The sequence below is a fragment of the Oreochromis niloticus genome, linkage group LG23, assembly GCF_001858045.2.
Source record: "Oreochromis niloticus isolate F11D_XX linkage group LG23, O_niloticus_UMD_NMBU, whole genome shotgun sequence".
NCBI lineage: Eukaryota > Metazoa > Chordata > Actinopteri > Cichliformes > Cichlidae > Oreochromis > Oreochromis niloticus.
In genome coordinates, this window is record NC_031986.2 from 36,213,727 (window position 1) to 36,236,014 (window position 22,288).

Below are 22,288 nucleotides of genomic sequence, written 5' to 3' on the forward strand. Positions count from 1 at the left end.
TCCTTCAATGCACATATTAAACAAATATGTAAGACTGCTTTCTTCCATTTGCGCAACATCTCTAAAATTAGAAATATCCTGTCTCAGAGTGATGCTGAAAAACTAGTTCATGCATTTATTACTTCCAGGCTGGACTACTGTAATTCACTATTATCAGGAAGTCCTAAAAACTCGCTGAGAAGCCTTCAGCTAATCCAAAATGCTGCAGCAAGAGTACTGACAGGGACTAGAAAGAGAGAGCATATTTCTCCTGTTTTGGCTTCCCTTCATTGGCTTCCTGTTAAATCCAGAATTGATTTCAAAATCCTGCTCCTCACATACAAGGTCTTAAATAATCAGGCCCCATCTTATCTTAATGACCTTGTAGTACCATATCACCCTATTAGAGCACTTCGCTCTTGCACTGCAGGCCTACTTGTTGTTCCTAGAGTATTTAAAAGTAGAATGGGAGGCAGAGCCTTCAGTTTTCAGGCCCCTCTTCTGTGGAACCAACTTCCAGTTTGGATTCGGGAGACAGACACTATCTCTGCTTTCAAGATTAGGCTTAAAACTTTCCTTTTTGCTAAAGCATATAGTTAGGGCTGGACCAGGTGACCCTGAATCCTCCCTTAGTTATGCTGCAATAGACGTAGGCTGCCGGGGATTCCCATGATGCATTGAGTTTTTCCCTTCCAGTCACCTTTCTCACTCACTATGTGCTAATAGACCTCTCTGCATCGAATCATATCTGTTATTAATCTCTGTCTCTCTTCCACAGCATGTCTTTCATCCTGTTTTCCTTCTTTCACCCCAACCGGTCGCAGCAGATGGCCGCCCCTCCCTGAGCCTGGTTCTGCCGGAGGTTTCTTCCTGTTAAAAGGGAGTTTTTCCTTCCCACTGTCGCCAAAGTGCTTGCTCATAGGGGGTCATATGATTGTTGGGTTTTTCTCTGTATTTATTATTGTGCTATCTACTGTACAATATAAAGCGCCTTGAGGCGACTTTTGTTGTGATTTGGCGCTATATAAATAAAATTGAATTGAATTGAATTGAATTGAATCACAATCACTGTAAATAAATCTCATGTTACACTAACCTGTGCTACTGTCTTGGGTCTGTGTTTTTGGTCCATTCTGTGTTCTGACAGCTTTGCTGTGACAATATATTTAAAGTGAGTATGTAGACTGATGTCTTACGGGTATTAAATACAGGTCACCTTTCCTGGGATAAGACCTCCAGCAGTGATCCCCCTTTTTCTTTTTAGTTGATTTCACTGTAACTGAAAACAGTTTATGAACTAACGAACCAGCTGCTCCTCGTCATCTGTGAAGGCTGAGAACATGACTACAAAGTCTCAAAGGTCAAAAGGTATTCTCTCTTAACAAGTGAAAGCTCAGTAATGGCCAAAATATTAGTCACATTCTGCCCAATTCTGTTTGCAGTATGCAAATTTCAGCCAGGCCAGTGGGGGAAAGGTGAACTTTATTCAGCCTTTTAAGTTAAGTTTTTTACTTATTTAGCTACAATGACTATAGAGTTTAAAAAAAAAATAAAAAATTTAAATACTAGTGGGGAGCTTTTTCACTTGCTTTCTCCTTCGTGACCTGTACCTACCTGAGAGATCGTGAGAGAAACAAGGAACCTGTGTGTGTGTGTGTGTGTGTGTGTGTGTGTGTGTGTGTGTGTGTGTGTGTGTTTCCAAGCCTCTGTTCAGAACAGACTCTGTGAGAGGGGAGATCGAGACAGAGAGAAGCCGTCATTTGCTGGAGTGCTGGTCTGTCTGGAACGTGCTGCTGCCTGGCTACTCAATTTGTGCCTAGGGCCATCCATCCTCAAACAGTCACCAGCAGTGGGCAATTTTTCAAAGTCAACTCTACTAACTGTTTGTAACATCTATTCATAGAAAAACTGTTCCCTGATTAGTTGTTCTGCAATGCAAGGACTGGCTTTAAATTATATCATAACTGATTTACATACAGATGATGAATTAAAAGGAAACAAAACACAGTTAAGCATCTTAGAACATCTACAATAGATGATCAAGGCGGTTGAAATTTGGCCAGTTTCATATATAAAATTAAAATAATTCATGTGGTGTCATGACTTCATGCTACGTGTTTGATTAGTTTAGATTCTATTATTTTATTGTTATATTAAATGTAAATATTTTTATGTAAACAGTATGTTTCCACAGTGAGCTGAGATGTGGTTTTATATTATATGTTGATTTGACACAATTAGTTGATTACACAAAGAAGGAATCATCTGTTTTGATAAGAGGATTAAATAAATCTGAAAATTTGCGATAGGTGTTTTCTCCCAGACTGGTCAGTGACAATGACAATGAGAAGGCAGAGCAATGTATACATGCAAATAGCTGATTGGCTAGCAGGAGACACGTGTGGCACAAACAACACAAGTGAGAAAAATCAGGGAATGAGGGAAGACAAACTCAACACATGACGCACTCTTCTACCTAAATTCAATTAATTTAGGTAAATTAATTAACAAACTCTAAAACAACAACACTAAAATCTAGACCCACATGACGTATATGAAAAAAACATAATTAAAATAAGAAAGTTTCTTCCATTGGTGAGATTCTTTGAAGAACCAGACTACTTTATTAATCTGAGAGTGCTCATTGAACCATGCAGTGTGGATAGGAGCACTTTCATCCTGGGAGAGACCACTCCCATTGCATATTTTATCACAGGATAAAAGTGATCAATCAAAACAACTTTACATTGATTTCCTAACCATACCAGCAAAATCACCCCCGTCATCAGAGCAAAGCCCCAAATTCCCTCACTGTGGAGAGCCAGAGTTCAATTTTTTCCCTTTAATTTGTCACCTGTCTCTGGTTCTTTCTGTAGTGAATTTAATCATTTTTTTCAAATACAAATATTTCTGTTTTTCAGTTTCATTGAATTAAGAGCAAGATATGTAAAAATCGATCGATCTGTTAAAGTTGAGCATAGCACAAAACGTGTGCCCGCCCTGAACACAATCGATTCTTGCAATGAAGGCCATAAAATCAATTTTGCCTGGCACCACATGTGATGTGACACAATAACCTTGTGTGTTACATGTGTGGTGTGTGTGTAGCTGTGGGAAGATGGATGGATGGATGGATGGATGGATGGATGGATGGATGGATAGGGGCTACTATAAGAATGTCTGATCTTCTCTTGACTCTACCTGTTATTCCTATAAACTGTGCCTGCTATTGTTAGCACTGCGTGGCTCAGTTGTAGCTGCTGCCAGCAGGTACTTGGTAACCTGTGATTACTGAGACGTGTCTGTGCTCTCCTGATGCACGTGGCATGTTGTTTGGAAACGTAAATCTTTAAAGATCAGCTATGTGAACACAGCAGATTATTCCAGTTAGATTTTTAAATCTGATTAACATAAATTCATGCTGGTACATTTTATTCATGCAGGTTGTTGTTGCTGCTCTTTCTGCAGTGCAGTCTGTTGATTAAGTGAGTGAGTCCAGGGTAACTCCTGCATCCAGGGACCATTTTTGCAAACATTGTTCTTCATTTATAGTATTTATAAAATTTTTACGATTTTTTTTACAAATCTCAAATATTCAGATCATATTTAAATAATACATTTGCTCTAATAATAATAAACTTGTAAGGCCCTTCTCATGTCATGTTTAAACAGGATTTTAGAAAAATGTTTTCGAAATCGAGTCCTAGAGACTGATATCATATCCCAACATACTTATAGCTAATAGCTATGAGTAGATGGGTAATCTATCTGAGTTAACTAAACAGAAAGTATTGCCTCATTTGTCTCTTTAATTGCCCAAAGATGTATCCTCCTACACTGGAAGTCACCCAAGCTTCAACAGAAAACTCTTGACAGACAGATCTAATGTCATTCCTTAAATTGGAAAAGTTTATATTTTCTCTTAGAGGGCCAATAAGAAATGTTATACCTCACGTAAGCCTTTCCTTTCATATCTCCTTACTAAGGAACCCAAATTTCTTTTCCCTTAAATAAAAAAAACAAACTTTTTCTTTGTTGCTTTTTTTTCTTTTAGCAAACACTTGTTGTGACACTAAGGTTTAACTATATGTAGACTGTATGTTTTGTATGTAAATGTATAATAAGGTCTCAATAAAAAAAAATTATAAAATATTGTGTTTGTGCATTCCTTGCCTCCCTTCATTGGCCTCCAGTGAAATCTGGAATTCATTTTTTAATTTTACTATCATACAAAAGACTGAAAGGTCGGCCCGTGCTGTCATAAGAACTGTCAAAACCTAATTCCACTCTGTTTCTCTGATCATTTATTCAGGGTATTTGAAGTGTTGTGCATTCTGATTTTAAATGTAGAGGTGACCAAAACTAAATTTTGGAACAGCCTTCTTCAACTTATCAAGTAGATCATGCCTCTGCTTTGATTTAAACTAGCTTTAATACGATAGCATTTTCTGAAACATTTTATACTGATTATCGTGGTCATTCGGCCTTTAAAAGAAGCATGATGATTATGTAATTAATTGATTAAGAGTATGATTATGTGTCTGCATGAATGCATGCTTGTATAGTATACAACAAGCTGCTGTACACAGTCACTTATCAGTAATAACAAATTATCAGTAAGTCATTGTATTTTATCCTGTATTATATGTGGTATTGTATTGTATAGCTATTCTCTCCTGTTTTAGTTGTTTGATACAGAGGGTTTATCCTAAATCTGAAACACTATTTTAATTTTATATTTAAAAAAATAACCTGTGCAGATTTGTAATGAATGAATTCCAGACAGTTTCCAATACTTTTAATTCAATTCAATTTTATTTATAGCACCAAATCACAACAGCAGTCGCCTCAAAGTGTTTTATATTGTAAGATAAAGACCCCATAATAATATTGGATGGAGGCTCATTGATATTATAATATCTCAACGGCGCACACGGATAGTACTCTTCATTTATTTAATAAAATGTGGTAATTTGTCTTCAGGTGTGACCTTGTTTCATCCTTATTTTTGGAAAGAACACAGATTACCGTAATCTCTTGCTCAGTGGGGATCTGAGGTTACATGATAAAGCAGCATGAATGTCTCATAACAGTGCCTGCCCTGGATTAATCCTTCTCTTTGAGATCTTTACAACATTATTAGCACAGGGAAACTTTGAGTTTGTAAAAGAGCAGATAAAGACTTGTATATAATTTCTTCTGCTTTTTTGTTAAAAAAAAATAAAAACAAATGAAAACATGGTGTGGGATTCACTTGAAATGTGTTTTCTATTGTGGTTTACCCTAACACAGTCTAATATGAATATTTCCAATAATACACAATCCACTTTTTGTAGCAATATCAATAATAGTATTTAATACTACTAATAATAATTTATCAGACTGAACTGACATGATATATACTGAATTATGGTATTACATGTTTTCATTGTTCATGTAAAAAATCTGGATTTTACATATTTGACTTAAAAGAGCAAAACAAATAAACTGTTGTATACAGTGTAATATTAAAACTCTTTGCCCTGTATTGCACAAGCCTTGGGCTCTCAGCACCCAGTTGCCTGTGCTCCATAATTATTGACAGGTGTGATGTACTCAGCGAGTGGAAAGTATGGGGAAATTGGAGTTTCAGTTGTCTACCCCGAGGCTGATGACTGTAATGGAAAGATTAAAAGGAGTGGTCACATCACCCACCCAGTGCCAAAATACTAGCTGTTCCGTCACAGCTACCACCTCGCTGTTTATACCAATCACCTCCAGTTTGTGTTGTACCAGCGATGTTAAATAGATTATAGAGGATTCACAGAGCTAAATCTCTGCAGGTTATTTTTAGATTGTCCAAGGATAACAACAAAAGCGACAGCTTGATTCACTAGAGGCATCTAATTGAAGTAAGTCACTTTTGCCATGTGGGACAGTGCAGTGTAGCAGAGCAGCCGGTCTGTTAGAGACTCAATAGGTCAGCTGAGTGTTGTCTGTGCTCACCCCATTCACTTTCATCTGTTGTACCAAGACCTGCTGCACCAAGAAGCTCCCTGCACAGCTCTATCATGTCTCTACGGCTTCTGCCTGCTATCATTATGGACAATGACGAGGACGATGATAGTAACTTCACAAAATGGATGAGTAGTTACTGGGGTCACGGACCAGACGCTGTACATTCCAGAGAAAGAAAACGCAGTTTCAGAAGGCCTTCAAAAACACAAGTTGATAGACGAGCATCACTCCCAACTGCGGTAAGCTGCACTTCATGGATTGACGTATGTGACTGTTCAGCTCTGCAGCGTTCGATTTGATGCATGCACTGACATTTAAACAGCAGCAAAACACTTTTAACAAACATTTTTTGGAGTTTCTCTTGTCCAGTTTTACACCACATATGGACAGCGTGCTTGTACACTTGACACTATAAACACCTTTAAATATAATACTGTATGGCCCTTCATTGATAATTGGAGGAAAAAGAAAATATATGCACTCTCTGATGAATGTATTTCACTATACTAATTAAAGGCCAGTTTAATGAATACATTTACATTTAAGTACATTTATCAGACAGTATACTTTCTATGTGTTTCTTTAAAACCAGCTCAGGGTGTTAGAAAGATCCCATACCTTCACTGACTGCAAATATCACTGCATGGAATATTTATAAAACACAGAGTTTTATTTCTCTGAAAAAGACGAAATATGGACTATGACAGCAGAATAATGCACATGTATGTTTTACAAGCTGGTATGAGAACTAATTAAATATTAAAGCTTCCGAACAAAAAGCCTTTAGTAGTGTGTAAACTGTTGTTTTGGTAAATTTCCCCATGAAAGCCTGCAAAGTACTAAATTATTGATGCTCTAAGTGAGTTGTTTTCTATTACTTTACATCAGAGCGATCAAACACTGCAAATGCCCTGCCACGTGCTGAGCTGTTCACAGTCTCATTAGGAAAAACAGAATAGTTCTATAATGAATACAGACCAGTCTGGTGTTTGTGCTGTAGCTGTGTCTGTGTAGGTCTGCAGGAAAAATATTTTTTTCAACTAAAAATACCTTCACATCTGATATCATTTTCTTTTATAAACAATGTTTTTAAGTCATGGGCTGCTGCATGCCAAAGCTCTTACACATATTCTTCATTCAATAGCGTTCCGACTCTTTCCTTACCCCTTGCTATGTGGATGTTTAGCAAAAAATAGAGGTACAACTTATAAGCAGCAAACAACAAGAGTGGAGCACAATTTAGTGATTTGTATTTTTTATTAATAACACAGAACAGGGTAACTTATCTGTCCGCATGGTCAAGGTGTCATGGCCTGTGTGGTGAATAGTGGTGCTTACTTTATAGTTTTCTGGTATATTTTCATTAGTGTGTATGACAAATTTCATAGGAGTTAACAGGAAACTAAAGGAAGGAAGGAGCCAAAGAAACTCTTTCTAATCTAAAGCAGGTGATAAGAGTCATAACAGTGTAAGTGCACACATATAAAGTGGCCTCTCTGTGGAAGAAAAGAAACTTACAAGCAAGTAGTTTACAGACAACACTGGGTGAGCACCATCAGTTCTCATCATGAAGGAAGCACTGATAAATGCAAAAAAAACAAATGTAGTAGCATAGTGTAACCTTTCACTAATAATCAGAAGTGCTGTTTAAACTGAAGCCTTCAGTTCCCCATATGCTCTATTTTTAAGCAAGGAAATAGAGAAGTATTGCACAGATTCTTGGTCTGATAGTGGAACTATTGGTCAGTATAGTTAAAATAACAATTTTGCTGAAAGCCTATGCTATATAAGTTTATTCTGGGAAATAAAGAAATTCTCATTTAAATAACAACTATTCTGAATATTTTTAGCCTTTCATCACACTACATTTATCTTTTAAAATGTAGCAAATGCAAAAGTTGTGTTACAGATGAGCCCATGACTTTACTAAATGTTCCAGGAGGTTTATCAGTCAACAAGGCTGGCAGCTACAAATAGCAATGTTTGTCCTATAACAGCTAAAACTAGCAACATCAACATAATAAGCCACTTCCTTGCACCGCAAAACAAAAAGGCTTCTTGCAAATACCATAAAAACATAATATATATATAAAAGATGGAATTAACCCCTATGACCATTCTTTTTTTGAAGTCCTGTTTGAAGCTTAAAGTTTGACGTTTTGGCTGGTGAGATCAAGGTTTATGAAATTGAAGTGAGGGGTTGATCCAAAGAAAAAATACACACACTCCACATATAGAAACCTTTGACTCCTAAAGTAGCTACACACTAAAGCGGGGGTAGGCAATTAATTCAAAATTGAAGAACCTGCTCAGTTAAAGAAGTCTTGACAGTACTAATTGAGATAATAGATCAACAGAAAATCTGACTTATTAAGGTGCATCAGCGCTGACTGCACTTTTCACACCTTTACACATATTTTGACCTATTTAAAGTAACATTTATCACATTGTTTAGTTTCTTTAAACAGAAACAAATCACAGTGTCACAGATCTCTCATGTTATTTTTTTTCCTCAAATTTAAAGTCAAAGGAACATCCAGACATCGTATTTTTTTCCTCATCAGCAGTAATAAAGTTAAGTAGAACCAGAAATAACTTACTTTTGGGGTTGTACAATGTCAGCCTGTGTCTAGTGCATCGGTATTTAAAGCTCCCATTAAGGGTTAAACCTTAGTTTAGTAATGAGTGCTCCAGAAATACATCATTTACAGAGAACAGTTCTGTAGTTACAGATTTACAAGTCTAGCCAAACACTGAAATTAATCTGTACCTTCACCTTTGATGTTTTACTGGAGTTGCATTATCAGATTATTGCTGTTGTGTAAATATATATTTACGTTCTGTCCTGAGTGTAGAGTCAAACTATATATAGGTAGCTGCTTTGCCAACATGTTACTTAAGGATATTAGCGAGTGAGTGTTTAACCCCATTCACAGACATAAGGCAGACATGGTTGTCTCTCTAGTTTAATCTTCTTACAACTCCGCTTCACTGTTAGAAGGAATGTGACGCAATAATTTTACTCTCACGTGTTGTTACATAGTGTAATAACACTTATCATTCTGTTCTTAATCCTCAGTCACAGTTAGATGTCATGAAGTTAAACAGGTTTCATGCGGCTACAATGGCGCCCACTCCCAGCCACGTCAAATCAAGAGAGGATAAGGGGGAAACCAGGGTCCACCAGAGGCCTCGCCGTGCCTCTGCAGATGACAACAACCGTGCCAAGACTGCAATCGCAGAGAATCGCATCACCACCATCCCAGAGCTCACAGAGACACTTGAGAAGAGGCTCTTTCTAAATGATAAGAAGACCACGTCTCTGGTGAGTGGGAGGATTTATAACATTAACTAAACGAACTATAAACAGTCTTTACAGATTTTTACCTTCTCATCGTGTTATAGATGACCGAGTAGGACGATCATATTTGATGTTCTTTCTCCTCCTCCAATAACATTACGAAACCCGTAAAGATTAAGGAGCCTGAAAAGCTGCATTACTTTTATGTGCTGCCAAAAACAAAGCTGTGAATTACATAACCTACAAATACCCACATAATTAACTGGTCTTGAATGCACACAAGGACCTTGAAGTTTTCTTTTTCTTCTATTGTCCATGCTTTTTGTCTCCATGCTAAAGAATACAGTTGTGCATGCATGTTTAATCCTTTTTCATTTTTATACCTGATTTTTCTTGGAACAAAATATTTTGTCAACCCCTGTTAAAACTCATTGTCAGGGGTTTAATGTTAATGAAACAGTGTTTCTGTATCTTTGTGGTGTCACATGAAATCAATTAAAAAAAGTGATACATAACATACACAGTGCAAATAACAGGTACAGGTTCCCCTAACTTTGTAAAAATTAAAATTAAAATTATATCTTTATTTATTACTTTAAGTTTAAATAAATTAAGAGCAAAATGAAATTAAATGGAGCTCCTTCACTTTGGTATATAAGTTGCATATATGAAGTTCCTGTCACTTAATCTCCTTAAGTTCTACAGACTCAAAACAAACAGGGTTAGTTGTATTTGCTATATTTAACTTGAAATAAGTTATTTTTGACTGAAGCAAACTTTCATATTTGTATATTTTAATATACAGATGGCTCTTTATTTTCTATTTACATTAAATATTAAGTAGCATTTCATATTTTGCAGTTACACTTTTGATTTCTTCACACCTACTTCTTGTTTTTTCATTCAGAAAGTAGCTGCCTAATTAGAAGCTGTTGCTCTGAACTGATCTTACTAATCTCCCACTGATGCAATAATACAGCTTTATTATTTTTATAAATACATAAGTTATTGAAATCTTGGTCAGGTGTTGTTTCTTTTTCTCACAGAAGAAGGATGATACGTTGTGCCTGATCTGTCATGAGGACATGCGTAAGAATGGGAGGGGAGTGCCACATTGTACACACCGCTTTCATAAAGAGGTAAGAGAACCTGTACACGTCAGATCTACTGCATGACCTCTGTCTACATTGTGTTCACTCAAATCCCTGCAAGTCAGACACCAGATCTCTGACGCATGATAGCAGCCCGTTCCTGGACATGCATGATGTGAACTGGAATGAAAACACAATGCCTGCAGCAGACACTTATCCCTGTAGATGCATGGAGTACACTGAACAGCCTGAGGTCCCAGGAACTGGATACTTACTCATTATGATGTTTCCATCTGGTGGGTGCTGAAGGCAGCTCGGAGGTTAGAGCAGTGTCGGCCCCGAAGCAGCAGTGAAGCAGCTGTTTTACAGGGGAGGAAGCTCTATGAGGAGAGGAGGAGGTCTGCAGATGGACAGATTTCCACGGAGAAGGAGCAGCACACACTCCATCGTCAACATTCCCTGAGGAGACATCGCTGATATTGTTTTCAAGAAGGGGAAAATGCATGATTTGCAGTCAAAACATCAGGATTTCTTCTGAACCTTTACTATGATGTGACGCTGAAAAATCAGGGCCTCAAATTCACTCTGGGCCAGAGTTTTAGGTCACTTTTGGAATAATTGCAACTCCTTCTCTTCAGTGTGCAAACACAGAGTTAAAAATGTTTGAAAAGGGTTAGAGTTAGAAAAAAAAAATTGAGACCGAGTTTAAAGGTTTGAACTCAAAGTTTAAAACCTCAGTATGACAAACTGTACTGTACCATGACTATGTAATCAGGGGTGTTGCTAAAGTGTTGGCTTGGGGCCTGAAATTTATTAGGTCCACCCGGTGCCCCAGCTAAATCTGTATTATATAAATGCAAACATGAGTGAAAATAACAGGGGCGTGTAAGGAGTCCAGTTACATTTTTGCTGTAAAAAACATTGTGGTACTCCTAAATACATTATTGTAAATATAACTATATAATGTTATATAATATGATAATGCACACTAAAAGCTCTTCTGCTCAGTTATGGATGGATGACTCCCCCATTACATGCCTCACAGTGGTTTGATCCACTGCTTGTTTCCTGACTGCATTCTGCAAATTTTGGCATTGATTCAATACCAACTAAATACAGGGCCAGTATTACTGATACCATTTAACCAATGAAAGCAGCTTATGTATTGAAGATGAGATGAAGTATCATCAATATGCAAAGTCTGAACACATTTTAATGAAATTACAACTGACACAAAAAACAAACTTTTCAGCTGTGTGCCTGTTTCTAAAGCACTTTGGATCAGTTTATGTTGGATCAGTTTATGTTGTTTAAATAAATAAAGTAGGCATGACGGTCAGCACAAAAAGGTTCAGGGATTTTTCATAATGCAAGTCTGACACATTTCACTATTGGTTAGAAACAAAGTATCAATCCTATTGCTCTAGTATTGATTCAACTCTAATACCAGCATTGGTATCCATGGATGCAAGTCTGGTCAAAGTTAAAATCACCATAACTCAGTGGATTTTCAAACAATTTTCAAGTGGTTTTGTTTGGCATTTTTTTCTGATTTAATTTGGTGTTTTCTGCTTTTCTGTGCTCTACACCACCCTTACTGGTTCTTGGGTCCCTCTGTGCCAAAACCATATAAAATTTCCTGGAAACGCCTCTGTATGTAACGGTCATTGTATTCAGTTATTAGACTCACAGCACATTATTGGATGAGAAGATACCTCTATGGTTATACTGATTAAATGGTTTTAAATATCACTTTAGAATAAATATAAATATACTTTATAATCAATAGAGAATATTTACAGTTTATAAAAGCATTTCATCAGAACTACAGTGTATTTGTGTTTCTGCTATGATTTGATTGCATCTTTCTCTTAATGAGTCACTTTATATACTGTTGAATCTGTTGACAATCAGAACTTGTTAACATGTTAACATTTTGTCAAAGTGAATATAATAAAAGTCAATAAAAACCAAGGCACCACATTATTAACTGTAAAGAAATCTATTTAAAACCTTCTTTGACTCGTAGCCTTTGAAACAGAGAAAGCTGCTCAAATAGGTAGCAACACTGTCCCTTCCAGCTAAGGGCTAGGGTCTGTTGCTCATGCATCAACATGTTGGAAATGACCTCCTGGCATCAGTTGAAAATATCAATGACTGCATAAATGATACATGATACAGATCATAGCAACAATGATGCAATGATGTGTTTTAAAATGTGTTTCAGTGCATGGAGCAGTGGCTATGGAGGAAAAGGAACTGTCCCACATGCCGTGTCTACGTATCCATGCTAAAGCCCCTCTATTGGCCTTCTTGTCGCACCACCGTCCCATAATGGTCCTCCACCTACACTTGAAATGCCTGCATGTATATGTGACCCCAAGACCTCCTCCTCCCCATCTCCACGCCTCGTTCTTTCTGCATGAACACCCTCTGCAAAACTGTCTTCTGAGACAGGAGCTGTCATTGGTTGGTGATTATTTATATAAGAGCTCTTGTAAATTAATGCACTATCAGGGGAGGATTAGTCTTTCTTGTTCTTATTTTGTTTTTGTCCAAAAATTACTCTAAACAATTTCTAATGACATGCAGTTAGGTGGAGCAAATATCCTCAAAACTAACAATATTTTCTGGTAATGAACAAAATAATCTGCCTGAATTCTGCTGAGTTTGTGGTTGAAGTTGAATATTTCCAAGTTTTGAAGTGGAACTAATTAAATAAAATCACATCATGAAATATAAACAAACAACCCATAAATTAGTCTTCTTACAGTAGGTAGCATATGAATGTGTGCATCAGTAGCAGCTGAATTTTAGGGATCATAAGACCTGCCATCTGAGTTCCACTGAGCACATCTTTGGCAGGCTGTTTCCCCTCAGTTTAAAGCTTTGATGCTAAGCTGACTAGTTTCTGACTCTGGTTTTATATTTAGCACAGAAATAAGGGGAACGTGAATATTTTCCCAAAACCATTCATACACACAATTTTTTTTTTTTTTACCACATTTGACTGACATCTTATAATAACCACAAGTTCCTGATATAGTTTTAATTAAAAATCTTGAAAACAGTCTTAAAAAAGCTGAAACACTGAGAGAATCAACTGTAAGACAGGTGACAAATTAAAGGAAAACCGTCACACCAGTGACCCACACACTGAAGGGGTCCAGTGGCTCTGTTTTGGTGCACTGATTTGAGTCCAGAGAGCGTCACTGTATAGCGATACAAACTTTCTCTGACTGATCACTTTTATGCTACAATGAAAGATTTCTATGCTAATGCCACTTTCTACTCGACACAAGGGGTTACTGAATGCTTTTATTACTCAGAACATGATTTTAATACTACAGATCACATGCCTGTAGAACACATTTGGCACATTTCTGACCAACAAGTTAAGCAGTGCTGTACACCATATGAGAGAATGTCTTTTGGAAAGATGATGTTCATCCATTCAGTATGTTTCAGAGGCTTCAGTCAGTGCTAAGGTGCATTAGAATCGCTCTGCCAGCACATGGCAGCTCAATACCTTATTGAGAAGCATGAAGTTAATTTTCCTTCTTTGTCACCTGTCTGTATGGGTTTTTTGCATATTCTGCTGAAGGTGGTTTGTGTATCTCAGTCAATGCTGATTACCCAGTAGAGAAATTCCAACAGCTCCAATAGCAATAGCTCTGCTCTGCTGTTTTGAAGGAGTGAGCGTGCACATTTATTTATTGCCTGCATTCACGATGTTTTCTCTTAAGTTACAAAACTCCTCCCCTGCATCAGTGTCATATCTTATCGTACATCTGCACCATCTTCCTGCCTTACCTAATTAGCTTTTGTTTTGCATGTGACTTCTATTCGATCGTTTTCAAACATCTCTCTTGTGCCGTGTGTTTTGCACTTCCAAGTTTACAGTATGTACACAAAGTCCAACTAAAAAGAGCTGGCCTATGTATATATTTACCCATGTAAATATGCAGTTATATAAAGGATTACTCTGTAGTTAATGAAAATTAGAATGCAATTTTAAAATGCTGCTATAGCAGTTCATTTAACCAGCAAATGCTCATAACTACTATTAGATTTATGTGCACAGACACAAAACCTTTTGCACTCTGCAGAACAGTTAAAGGCTGTTGGGTTCAGTATGCTTACACCACGGAGGTTATGTGTTTAATTACATTTTCCAACCTTGTGCTTAAAAAGCTGAAAAGACACTATGACCCTCAGCAGCACCAACTTCCAGCTGCTGTGTTCACTGTTTCCATTTCACTGTTGTTTTTTTGCACTCTTGAATAAAAACACACTGGAGTGAAACACCTGTTCTGTATCTCTTTGTTTATCTCTTGATCCCTTTTGTTGTTTCCTTATTCCATCCACCTTACTTATCTGTTTAGTATAACCCCAAATAAATGACGGAGCGCATAAACTCAAAACTGTCTATGGTTATGGTACTCCACTTGTCCTCCATTATGTCCATCCATCCATTTTCTTCCATTTATACAATTCAGGGTTGGGAGAATATGTAGGCTCCAGTCAGATGGCGAACTCAAACCCAGGACCTCCTTGCTCTGTGCCACCCCAGTATCTTACTATAATAAAGCCCTTGTTCTTATCTTTTTCCACCAAGTCCTCCTAGACCATCAATAGCTGAGCAACCAAATGTGACGCACAAAGTTTCTTATCTAATATGCCAAATATTATGCCTTCACGTTGCCTAGGAACCATCTAGTAAAATGACTTTATTTCCCCTAAAGTTATGCACCTACAACTGTTCAAAAATGCATCATATAATTTAAAACTCACAGCCATCAGCATGAAGAGGGCAAGTAATACTAAAGCATGGCCACGTGCTTGTATAGAAAGCTTCTCTTAACTGTTGGTTAGCTGGATGTGTTACTCTTAACTACATATAGTGTAGTGGGTAGCTCCAGCTACAACATTAAAGTGATATAATGAATAATTATGTACTATAATTGATAACTCTGCATAATGAGTTTTCTTTCTTTCGAGGCCCCAGTGGTATTCCCCTATGTCGCCCCACTGAAAAAAAAATCTTGGAGACGCCCCTGCGTGGCCAGTCGTTTGCTTCATGAACACTCACGACTTTCTTTTTTTCCCTCCGTTGTAACTCAAACTGTGTGGACTGTTTGGAGACAATTAAACGAGTAAAACGAGACTAGGTCAAGAAACCTCCTGCCTGAGAAGGATGAGGAAGTCTTCCAGCTGTGGTGTACGTGCTGGAAGTCTTGTCCCGGCCCAGCCCGGCCTGCCCTGGCACGACGGAAAGTAGCGGTTTTCCTAGAGCGAGGAGGGACCGAGCCGTGCACGAGCAGGCGGAGTGAAAGTGCACACGTGGACACCTGAGATTGACGTTACCTCCAACCAATCACCGCACAGACTGGTGACGCAAGCTCACAGCAGTCATCCAATGGGAGGGTTTGATAAGGGAAAAGCTCGAAGTGTTTAGAGTAGGGGAGGGAAAAAAGGGTTGTGAAACGGATCTGGTCTGGATCCTGCTGGGATTCCGGCTCGGAGAAGATGTTTACTTCTTGTGTCTAGGCTAAGAGAGAGACCCATATTCTTTTCCAAAAGAAAAAAAAAATGATTTTATGCAATTGGGGGGGGAAGTGAAGATGCTTTAAATTTTTCTTCCCTTTTTCTGTCTGAATACTTCCACTAACTTTTGATCTCCGGAGAAAAACAAACTTGGGTAAGAGACCCTCTCTTTTCCTCTCACAATAAAGAAATTCAAGCCTACTGTTTTATGTGTAGACAAAATGTAAAGCCAGGTCAAGAGCCAGCTATAAATACTTTTATAGGACATAAAAATAAAAAATAAAAAGAACAGAAAGAAAGAAAGGGGGGAAAGATCAGGAAACTCTCCTTCGAGAATTAATGGATTTTGGATCTTTGCCTCTCCATGTTGATCTGTACAAGGACCTCGGGTGGCTCTTTAGACAATGTTGCTGAGTGATTTCACGATTTAACTTCCACAACCAATGCACTGTTTGATCTCCTGAAGCTAAAATAACTACTATGTTATATTGTAGGTTCAAAAATGTGAAGCAGAGGCCAGTTATTCAGTAATGTCTATATTTAACTTTGGCTTGATCTAGAATATTGTTAATCTTACAGTGGATGAGACGGGATCGGTGGTAGTATGTAACATGGTACATTTACTCAAAAACTTACAGAAAAATGTGCTTTATTGAAGTGTGCACCCCTTCTAATTAGCTCAGCTGAAGTTTTTTTGTTTGTTTTTTAATATATATTTTTTAGTAGCAAAACTCAAACAGGAACACCCTTTGAAGACAGCTGCCTCCCAGACATCCCAGCCTCAAACATATGCACCAAAACCTCTTCATGTTCATATTTTTTGACCAATTCACAGAATAGAAATCATATTTGTACTTGTGGCGCACACTTTTACTACACCACTCCCACCATGTTGGTGTAATAAAAGCATACTGTATTTATTTTACATTGTTGCCATAAAACCAGCCTGGGAGTTTTTATGGCTAAATCAGCCAAACACTCATGAATCCTCCAGTGGCTCTTGAGTGCCATGGAGACTGGAGTGTTTTCCTCAGTCTGGAGAGGCTGCACCTCCAAAAGACTGTCGGACACAGATGAGCTGGGTTTAACATCTCAATTGGTTTCTATTGAGTGTCCTCCTTCAAAGGTTTCCTCTGTTGCCGAGCAGAATATTGCCTGGTCATCTCCATCACAAAGGACAGTACAGCCATGTGCCTTTTTCTTATTCTCTGCCTGCTATTCATGCCACTCCAGCTTTGCTCTCACTTTACAAAGTGCAGTCATTGCCTAAGAGCACTGCAGTCAAACACTTTAAAAACCTTTCTTTCTTTAATTTAATTTAATATGAAGCCTCAATTATGAATTTATAGAAGTTAGAGACAATACCATTATGTTTACCATTCCAGCACCTCTGGTCACATAAGTAAAATGTTAAGTTAATATGATTAAAATTGTTCCAAAGTCTTGTTTTAATGATAATATGAACTATGTTGGACTATATCAAGCTTGGTAAATTATGTAAATTGTTTCTAATTTTGGCATGTTTCTCAATATAATTAAGTAGTGGCTGCTTTTCATGCTTTTTCCTGCCTTTTGAAAAGGAGAATATCTAATTTTGAGTTTTATTTTCAGATAAGTCTGCAACTTTTTCCATTAGCTTTTTGCTTGACCTAGAAACATAATTTACCTTGATACAATAGACATAGTTTACACGTCTGAAAAGGGAAATTATTGAGCCTGCATTCTTTCTAATAACCAGCAGGGGGTGGTGATTCTGTTTTCAGAAAGGTTATAAGCTCAGGCTCTAGTTTCAAGTCTTCTTGAATACAACAGGGTGTTCCTTTTGTAAATGATGGTCCCCATTAGTCTTTCATTCAGTCTCTGATAATGACCAACTGAGATCGTGTGAGTGAAAGTAATTGTTAAGAAACTGGCCAGACAAAGACTTCAGCAGGCCACATAAGCCGGTGCAGGTTTAATGATATTTAGTCATTATCAAGAGGACCCTATACTCAGTGTTAGAGACTGCTGCAGTCTTTGCAAACAAAGTGCTCTTTCTGGAGTGCATGTTAAGAAATGGGTTTCTATTTTTGCATGTAAAGGTAAACGACTCGTGACACTCCTAACAGGCCTCCTCCCACAGCTAGACGCACTTCTGCTGAGCTCAGCTGGTGGACGGTCTCCAACACACACGCTAATTATGTTTGATTATGCTGTTTAACTAAATTATGGGCACTGTTGCACTTTTTTCCCTTTTAACTTATCCACTTATTCCACTTTTATTGTGCTAAAAATAGATCTTGTCTACTCTTCAGATGAGAAATTAGGTTAAATTATTGTTTTTTTCACTACATGTTTGTAGTGAAAGAAGTGTTTGTGTAATATGTACTTTTAATTTCATGAAGTACCTAATCTATTTCTCTAGGTGTTGAGAGGTATCATGGGCAGCTTCAGAGGCCACGCTCTCCCTGGGACCTTCTTCCTTGTAGCCGGGATTTGGTGGACGGTAAAGTACTCGATTTGGCATGCCACACGCAGGAACAAGGGCATCGGTTCTACTCGTCTGGCCAGCAGAGCCTCACAGAGACGGCTGGAAATCATTGAGAGCTCAGTCATACTCTTTTTCTCCCTTGTTGGTAAGCGTGTCCAAAAAGCTTCATAATGCATCCATATATCAGATATAACTAGCAAGACTGTTCTCGAGTAAATCCAAGACAAATCAGGGCTTTAATTAAGGAGATGTGCGTGTTTCCTCTGTGGTGCTTTCAGGGATGTTGGCAGAACAGTTTGGATCAGGTGGACCGAAGCTTCAGTTGTACGACTTCGTAGAGAAACACTGGGACCATCTGCACAGCTGGCACCACGCCACCATGTACTTGTTCTTTGGGCTCTTTGCAACTGTGTCTCTGATTATCCACACCACAGAAGCGGCGCCACTGGCACTGGATCGGTTAATGCTGGCTATTGCTTTCTTTAATGAAGGTAAGAAGAATAAAATTGTAATCATCGTCTTCGAGATCCTTTGATATCCTTTTTATTTCAAGCCAGTGCTTCAGAGCAGATCACTTACTAATAAGTTAATCGGTTTAATCCTTGGTTCCTCCAAAGTCTCGAGCAAACAATACTATTCTCGAAGATATTTTACATCTAAAACACAAAAAAATCCTTCATTATTGTTTGGCCTTTATATTGAGGGGTTTATGAATGTGCACCACGTTTCCACGTATCCACGTTTATCCATCGCTGTAACTGTAGATGGACTGTTTTCACTGACAGTCTGATCGCATCTTGCACTGAAAATATTAACTTACAAATGGTTCGAATCCCCAAGCATTGCAATAATCACATACATCGTAGACTGTTATTTCTGACCCTGTTAACTTGATGTCTTTTCCATAAATTGAAATACAAATGTAACTTTTCTAAAACATGAGCCAGTTGGCCAGTCTGACTGAAGCTTTTGCCATATGTTCCCATACAATAGACCAACTTTCATACTCTGATCTTGTTTTTGTTTTTATTCAGGTTTTTATTTACAACTTGTTGCCTGTCTGTACATTTTCCAATAAACTTGTATAAATACATTTATTATTAATGAAATTGAGTTCCCTCCATTCAAAGGTAATTTTAAGTGTACCCTGTGGGGTTAATTAAGCCTAATTTAAACCAAGCACAGACAGGACTTCCTGCATTTTTTACAACATTTTGAGTCAATTATTTTCACACTGTTTGAATTTAAGACAATCTGTGGCGATGGCTTTGGATAAATATTTGCAGTTTAGATGCAATTTAACTGATCAAGACAAACACATTTACCTACATTACCAGCTCTCTGTTCTCTGCAGGATTTCTTTTTCTTTACCACCTCCATGGCAGGAGCATGCTGGATGTCCACGTGCATCTGCTCCTTCTGTACGCGGTCTTTGGAGAGACTCTTGTTGCCTTCCTGGAGATCTTTCACCGAGGCAACATCATTCTGGAGCTGCTGCGGTGCACGCTCACGGTGGTTCAGGGCACCTGGTTCTGGGAGGTAAATCTGAATGTGGCTTTATGAGCAGATGTTTATGTTTGCTGATTTATAATTACTCCCGATGTTATCTCCTCTAAACCACAGGTTGGTTTTGTGCTGTACCCGCCACGCGGCCCCGAGTGGGACTTGAAAGATCCCAACAATATGATGTTCATTACCATGTGTTACTCCTGGCACCTCGCCTTTGCCATGCTTATAGTGAGCGTGCTCTATTGCATCGTCAGCTGGTAAGAACCTGCTCCACAAAAGACAATCCAATAAGACATCCCATTGTGATTTAAATATATTCAAAGAATTGGAAATGCATCTTCTTTTTTTTTGTCTTATTTAGCACATAAAGCTTTAAATTGGCCATAGGTGCAGATATAACCAGATACAAGGAGAACAAACCTCTGATTCATATTTAATCAAATTTGGTTTTTGACACTATTTCACCATAAAATCCAGAGAGAAAATTTGTAATAGATTTAAAAATACAGTGTTCCCTCGTTTATCGCAGGTGTTGCGTTATAAAAATAATCCGGTGAAATCCGCGAAGTAGCGAACTTTATTTTTTACAATTATTATAGATGTTTTAAGGCTGTAAAAACCCCTCACTACACACTTTTCTCAGACAGGCATCGACATTTTGACACATTTCTCTCTTGTTCAAACACTCTAAAAGTTCAAACCTTCGTAGAAAAATAAGTCCAGTATTACAGAACGAAACCAAAGATCAAACTGTGTTTTCAAGTCCAGAACATGTGAATAGAGCAGCTGCGAGAGAATTCAACATTAATGAATTAATGGTACAGAAGTAGAGGAAGCAAGAAAAATGAGTTGAGTAAAGTTTGACTTATCTGACTGTTTGGTTTCACTTAATGCTCCTTATAATCCTTTGACGTAGACACTGTTGTTTGTTGTCTTCTGCTAGTGAAGATTTATGTAAATTTGACAGGCTGCACGCATTCTGTACTGTATAGAAGACACGGCACGAGATTGATTGAAAATGGTCTACAGCTGATCAGGACGCAGAATGCAATGTGCTGTTTAAAAAAAAAAAAAAAAATTGTGCCCAAAAAATCCGCGAAACGGCGAGGCTGCAAAAAGGGGAACCGCGATATAGTGAGGGACCACTGTAACACATCAATTTAAAAAACAAAACAAAAACAAAAACAAAAGAAAACCTTTGGATTTCAAAAGTTATACACTTAATTTTAGTTCCAATCATTAGCCCTAGTGCATACCTATAGGGACAGAAATGTACAGTATTTTTCTGTATCTGATAGACATTTGTTTATTTATCCTGAAGACCTGCACAGTTTACATTATGTGTGATTCTCGTGTTTGCTGTTCTTTTCCTTTTGAAGTGCGGTTCACTCCAGACTGAAGAAGACTCCTCCAGTGGAAATGGGACTTCTGAAGGCAAGAGAGCGAGATCCAGAGTCTGAGGATGAGCTTATGTGAGGAAGACTGTTGTGCATCTACGTTGTGGCTCATGAACATTATAGAACAATCAGGGATAAAACGCTCAAATTTCCAGGAGCAGAATAAGAAGCAAGGCACACAGATGTGGAAACTGATGTGGATACGGAACCTTCACCTTAGAAATGCATCTCTACCTCTGCCTTAATTAACCAGCTGTACAACCTTTTAAACATACTTTTGTTATTACCTCCACCAGAGAAGCTTTATGATTTGTTCAGTTTATTTTTCAGCAGGATTATTGGACAGATTTGCATGAAACTCTTGTGGCTTGGCAAAATTTGTGACTGTATATTAAAAACTATAAAAATATGTGCATTGCTATCTGGATCCAGAAGGTTTTGAATCATTTACCATTGCAAGAGAACAAGACTGGATGTTTCACAACATCACAGCTACAAAATACAGTTTTAATAATAAATATAAGGAGATGACATCTTTTGTGAAAATATAAATTAATCTGGATCCAGAGAGTAGGTTCATGCAAGGTTTGGAGGGGATTACCTACCTTAGTGGAGGTATGCAGTCACAAGCTGCTCTTATTTATTTTACAGCAATATAATTTTCATATACTCTGTCATATCTTTGTTACTAATTTGCACATACAGTATAAATGAAAAGCTTTTAATGGATTTCATGCTTTACTTTTGACTTGCTTAACTTTTTCCACAGTTTTATATTCAGTAGTACTATTTTGTGGTGAAAATGTCACTGCATCATCATGTGTATTACTTGAAAGCACTTGTTGTACATTTTATATTGTTTCATGTTAGCAAGTGACTCAGACCAAATGTCAAACTATAAAAAGAAAAATAAATTTGTTCAAACAGTAAAAAATGTTTTATTTTATTTAATTGTTCCTATCGTTTCCTTCACACCTTGCATAACATTATAGCTAGT

General features: G+C 37.7%; 2 protein-coding genes across 3 annotated transcripts; both read left to right on the forward strand.

Moving 5' to 3' along the window:
* The first annotated feature begins 5,786 nt into the window (after nt 1-5,786).
* On the forward strand, nt 5,787-14,673 carry lnp1 (leukemia NUP98 fusion partner 1). Of its 2 annotated transcripts, none has more exons than XM_005478800.4 (4): nt 5,787-6,215; nt 9,056-9,301; nt 10,324-10,416; nt 10,678-14,673. In XM_005478800.4, exons 1-4 carry the CDS (start codon nt 6,030-6,032, stop codon nt 10,843-10,845), a joined length of 693 nt encoding a protein of 230 aa, XP_005478857.1. In that variant the 5' UTR covers nt 5,787-6,029; the 3' UTR covers nt 10,846-14,673. The 2 variants fall into 2 exon arrangements, with proteins under 2 accessions (XP_005478857.1, XP_005478858.1); XM_005478801.4 differs by having other exon boundaries at nt 12,596-14,673.
* A 1,161-nt stretch (nt 14,674-15,834) lies between these two features.
* On the forward strand, nt 15,835-22,225 carry tmem45a (transmembrane protein 45a). Its single transcript, XM_003439953.5, has 6 exons — nt 15,835-16,069; nt 18,320-18,530; nt 18,664-18,876; nt 19,740-19,924; nt 20,009-20,151; nt 21,274-22,225. The coding sequence occupies exons 2-6, from the start codon at nt 18,335-18,337 to the stop codon at nt 21,368-21,370; spliced, it is 834 nt and encodes a 277-aa protein (XP_003440001.1). The 5' UTR covers nt 15,835-16,069; nt 18,320-18,334; the 3' UTR covers nt 21,371-22,225.
* The last annotated feature ends 63 nt before the right edge of the window (nt 22,226-22,288 follow it).

Coding starts and splice junctions, on each gene's coding strand:
- tmem45a (XM_003439953.5), top strand. CDS start 18,335: ATGGGCAGCTTCAGAGGCCACGCTCTCCCTGGGACCTTCTTCCTTGTA. Junction 18,531..18,663: donor ACTCTTTTTCTCCCTTGTTG/GTAAGCGTGTCC, acceptor TGGTGCTTTCAG/GGATGTTGGCAGAACAGTTT. Junction 19,925..20,008: donor AGGGCACCTGGTTCTGGGAG/GTAAATCTGAAT, acceptor TCTAAACCACAG/GTTGGTTTTGTGCTGTACCC.
- lnp1 (XM_005478800.4), top strand. CDS start 6,030: ATGTCTCTACGGCTTCTGCCTGCTATCATTATGGACAATGACGAGGAC. Junction 6,216..9,055: donor GAGCATCACTCCCAACTGCG/GTAAGCTGCACT, acceptor CTTAATCCTCAG/TCACAGTTAGATGTCATGAA. Junction 9,302..10,323: donor ATAAGAAGACCACGTCTCTG/GTGAGTGGGAGG, acceptor TTTTTCTCACAG/AAGAAGGATGATACGTTGTG.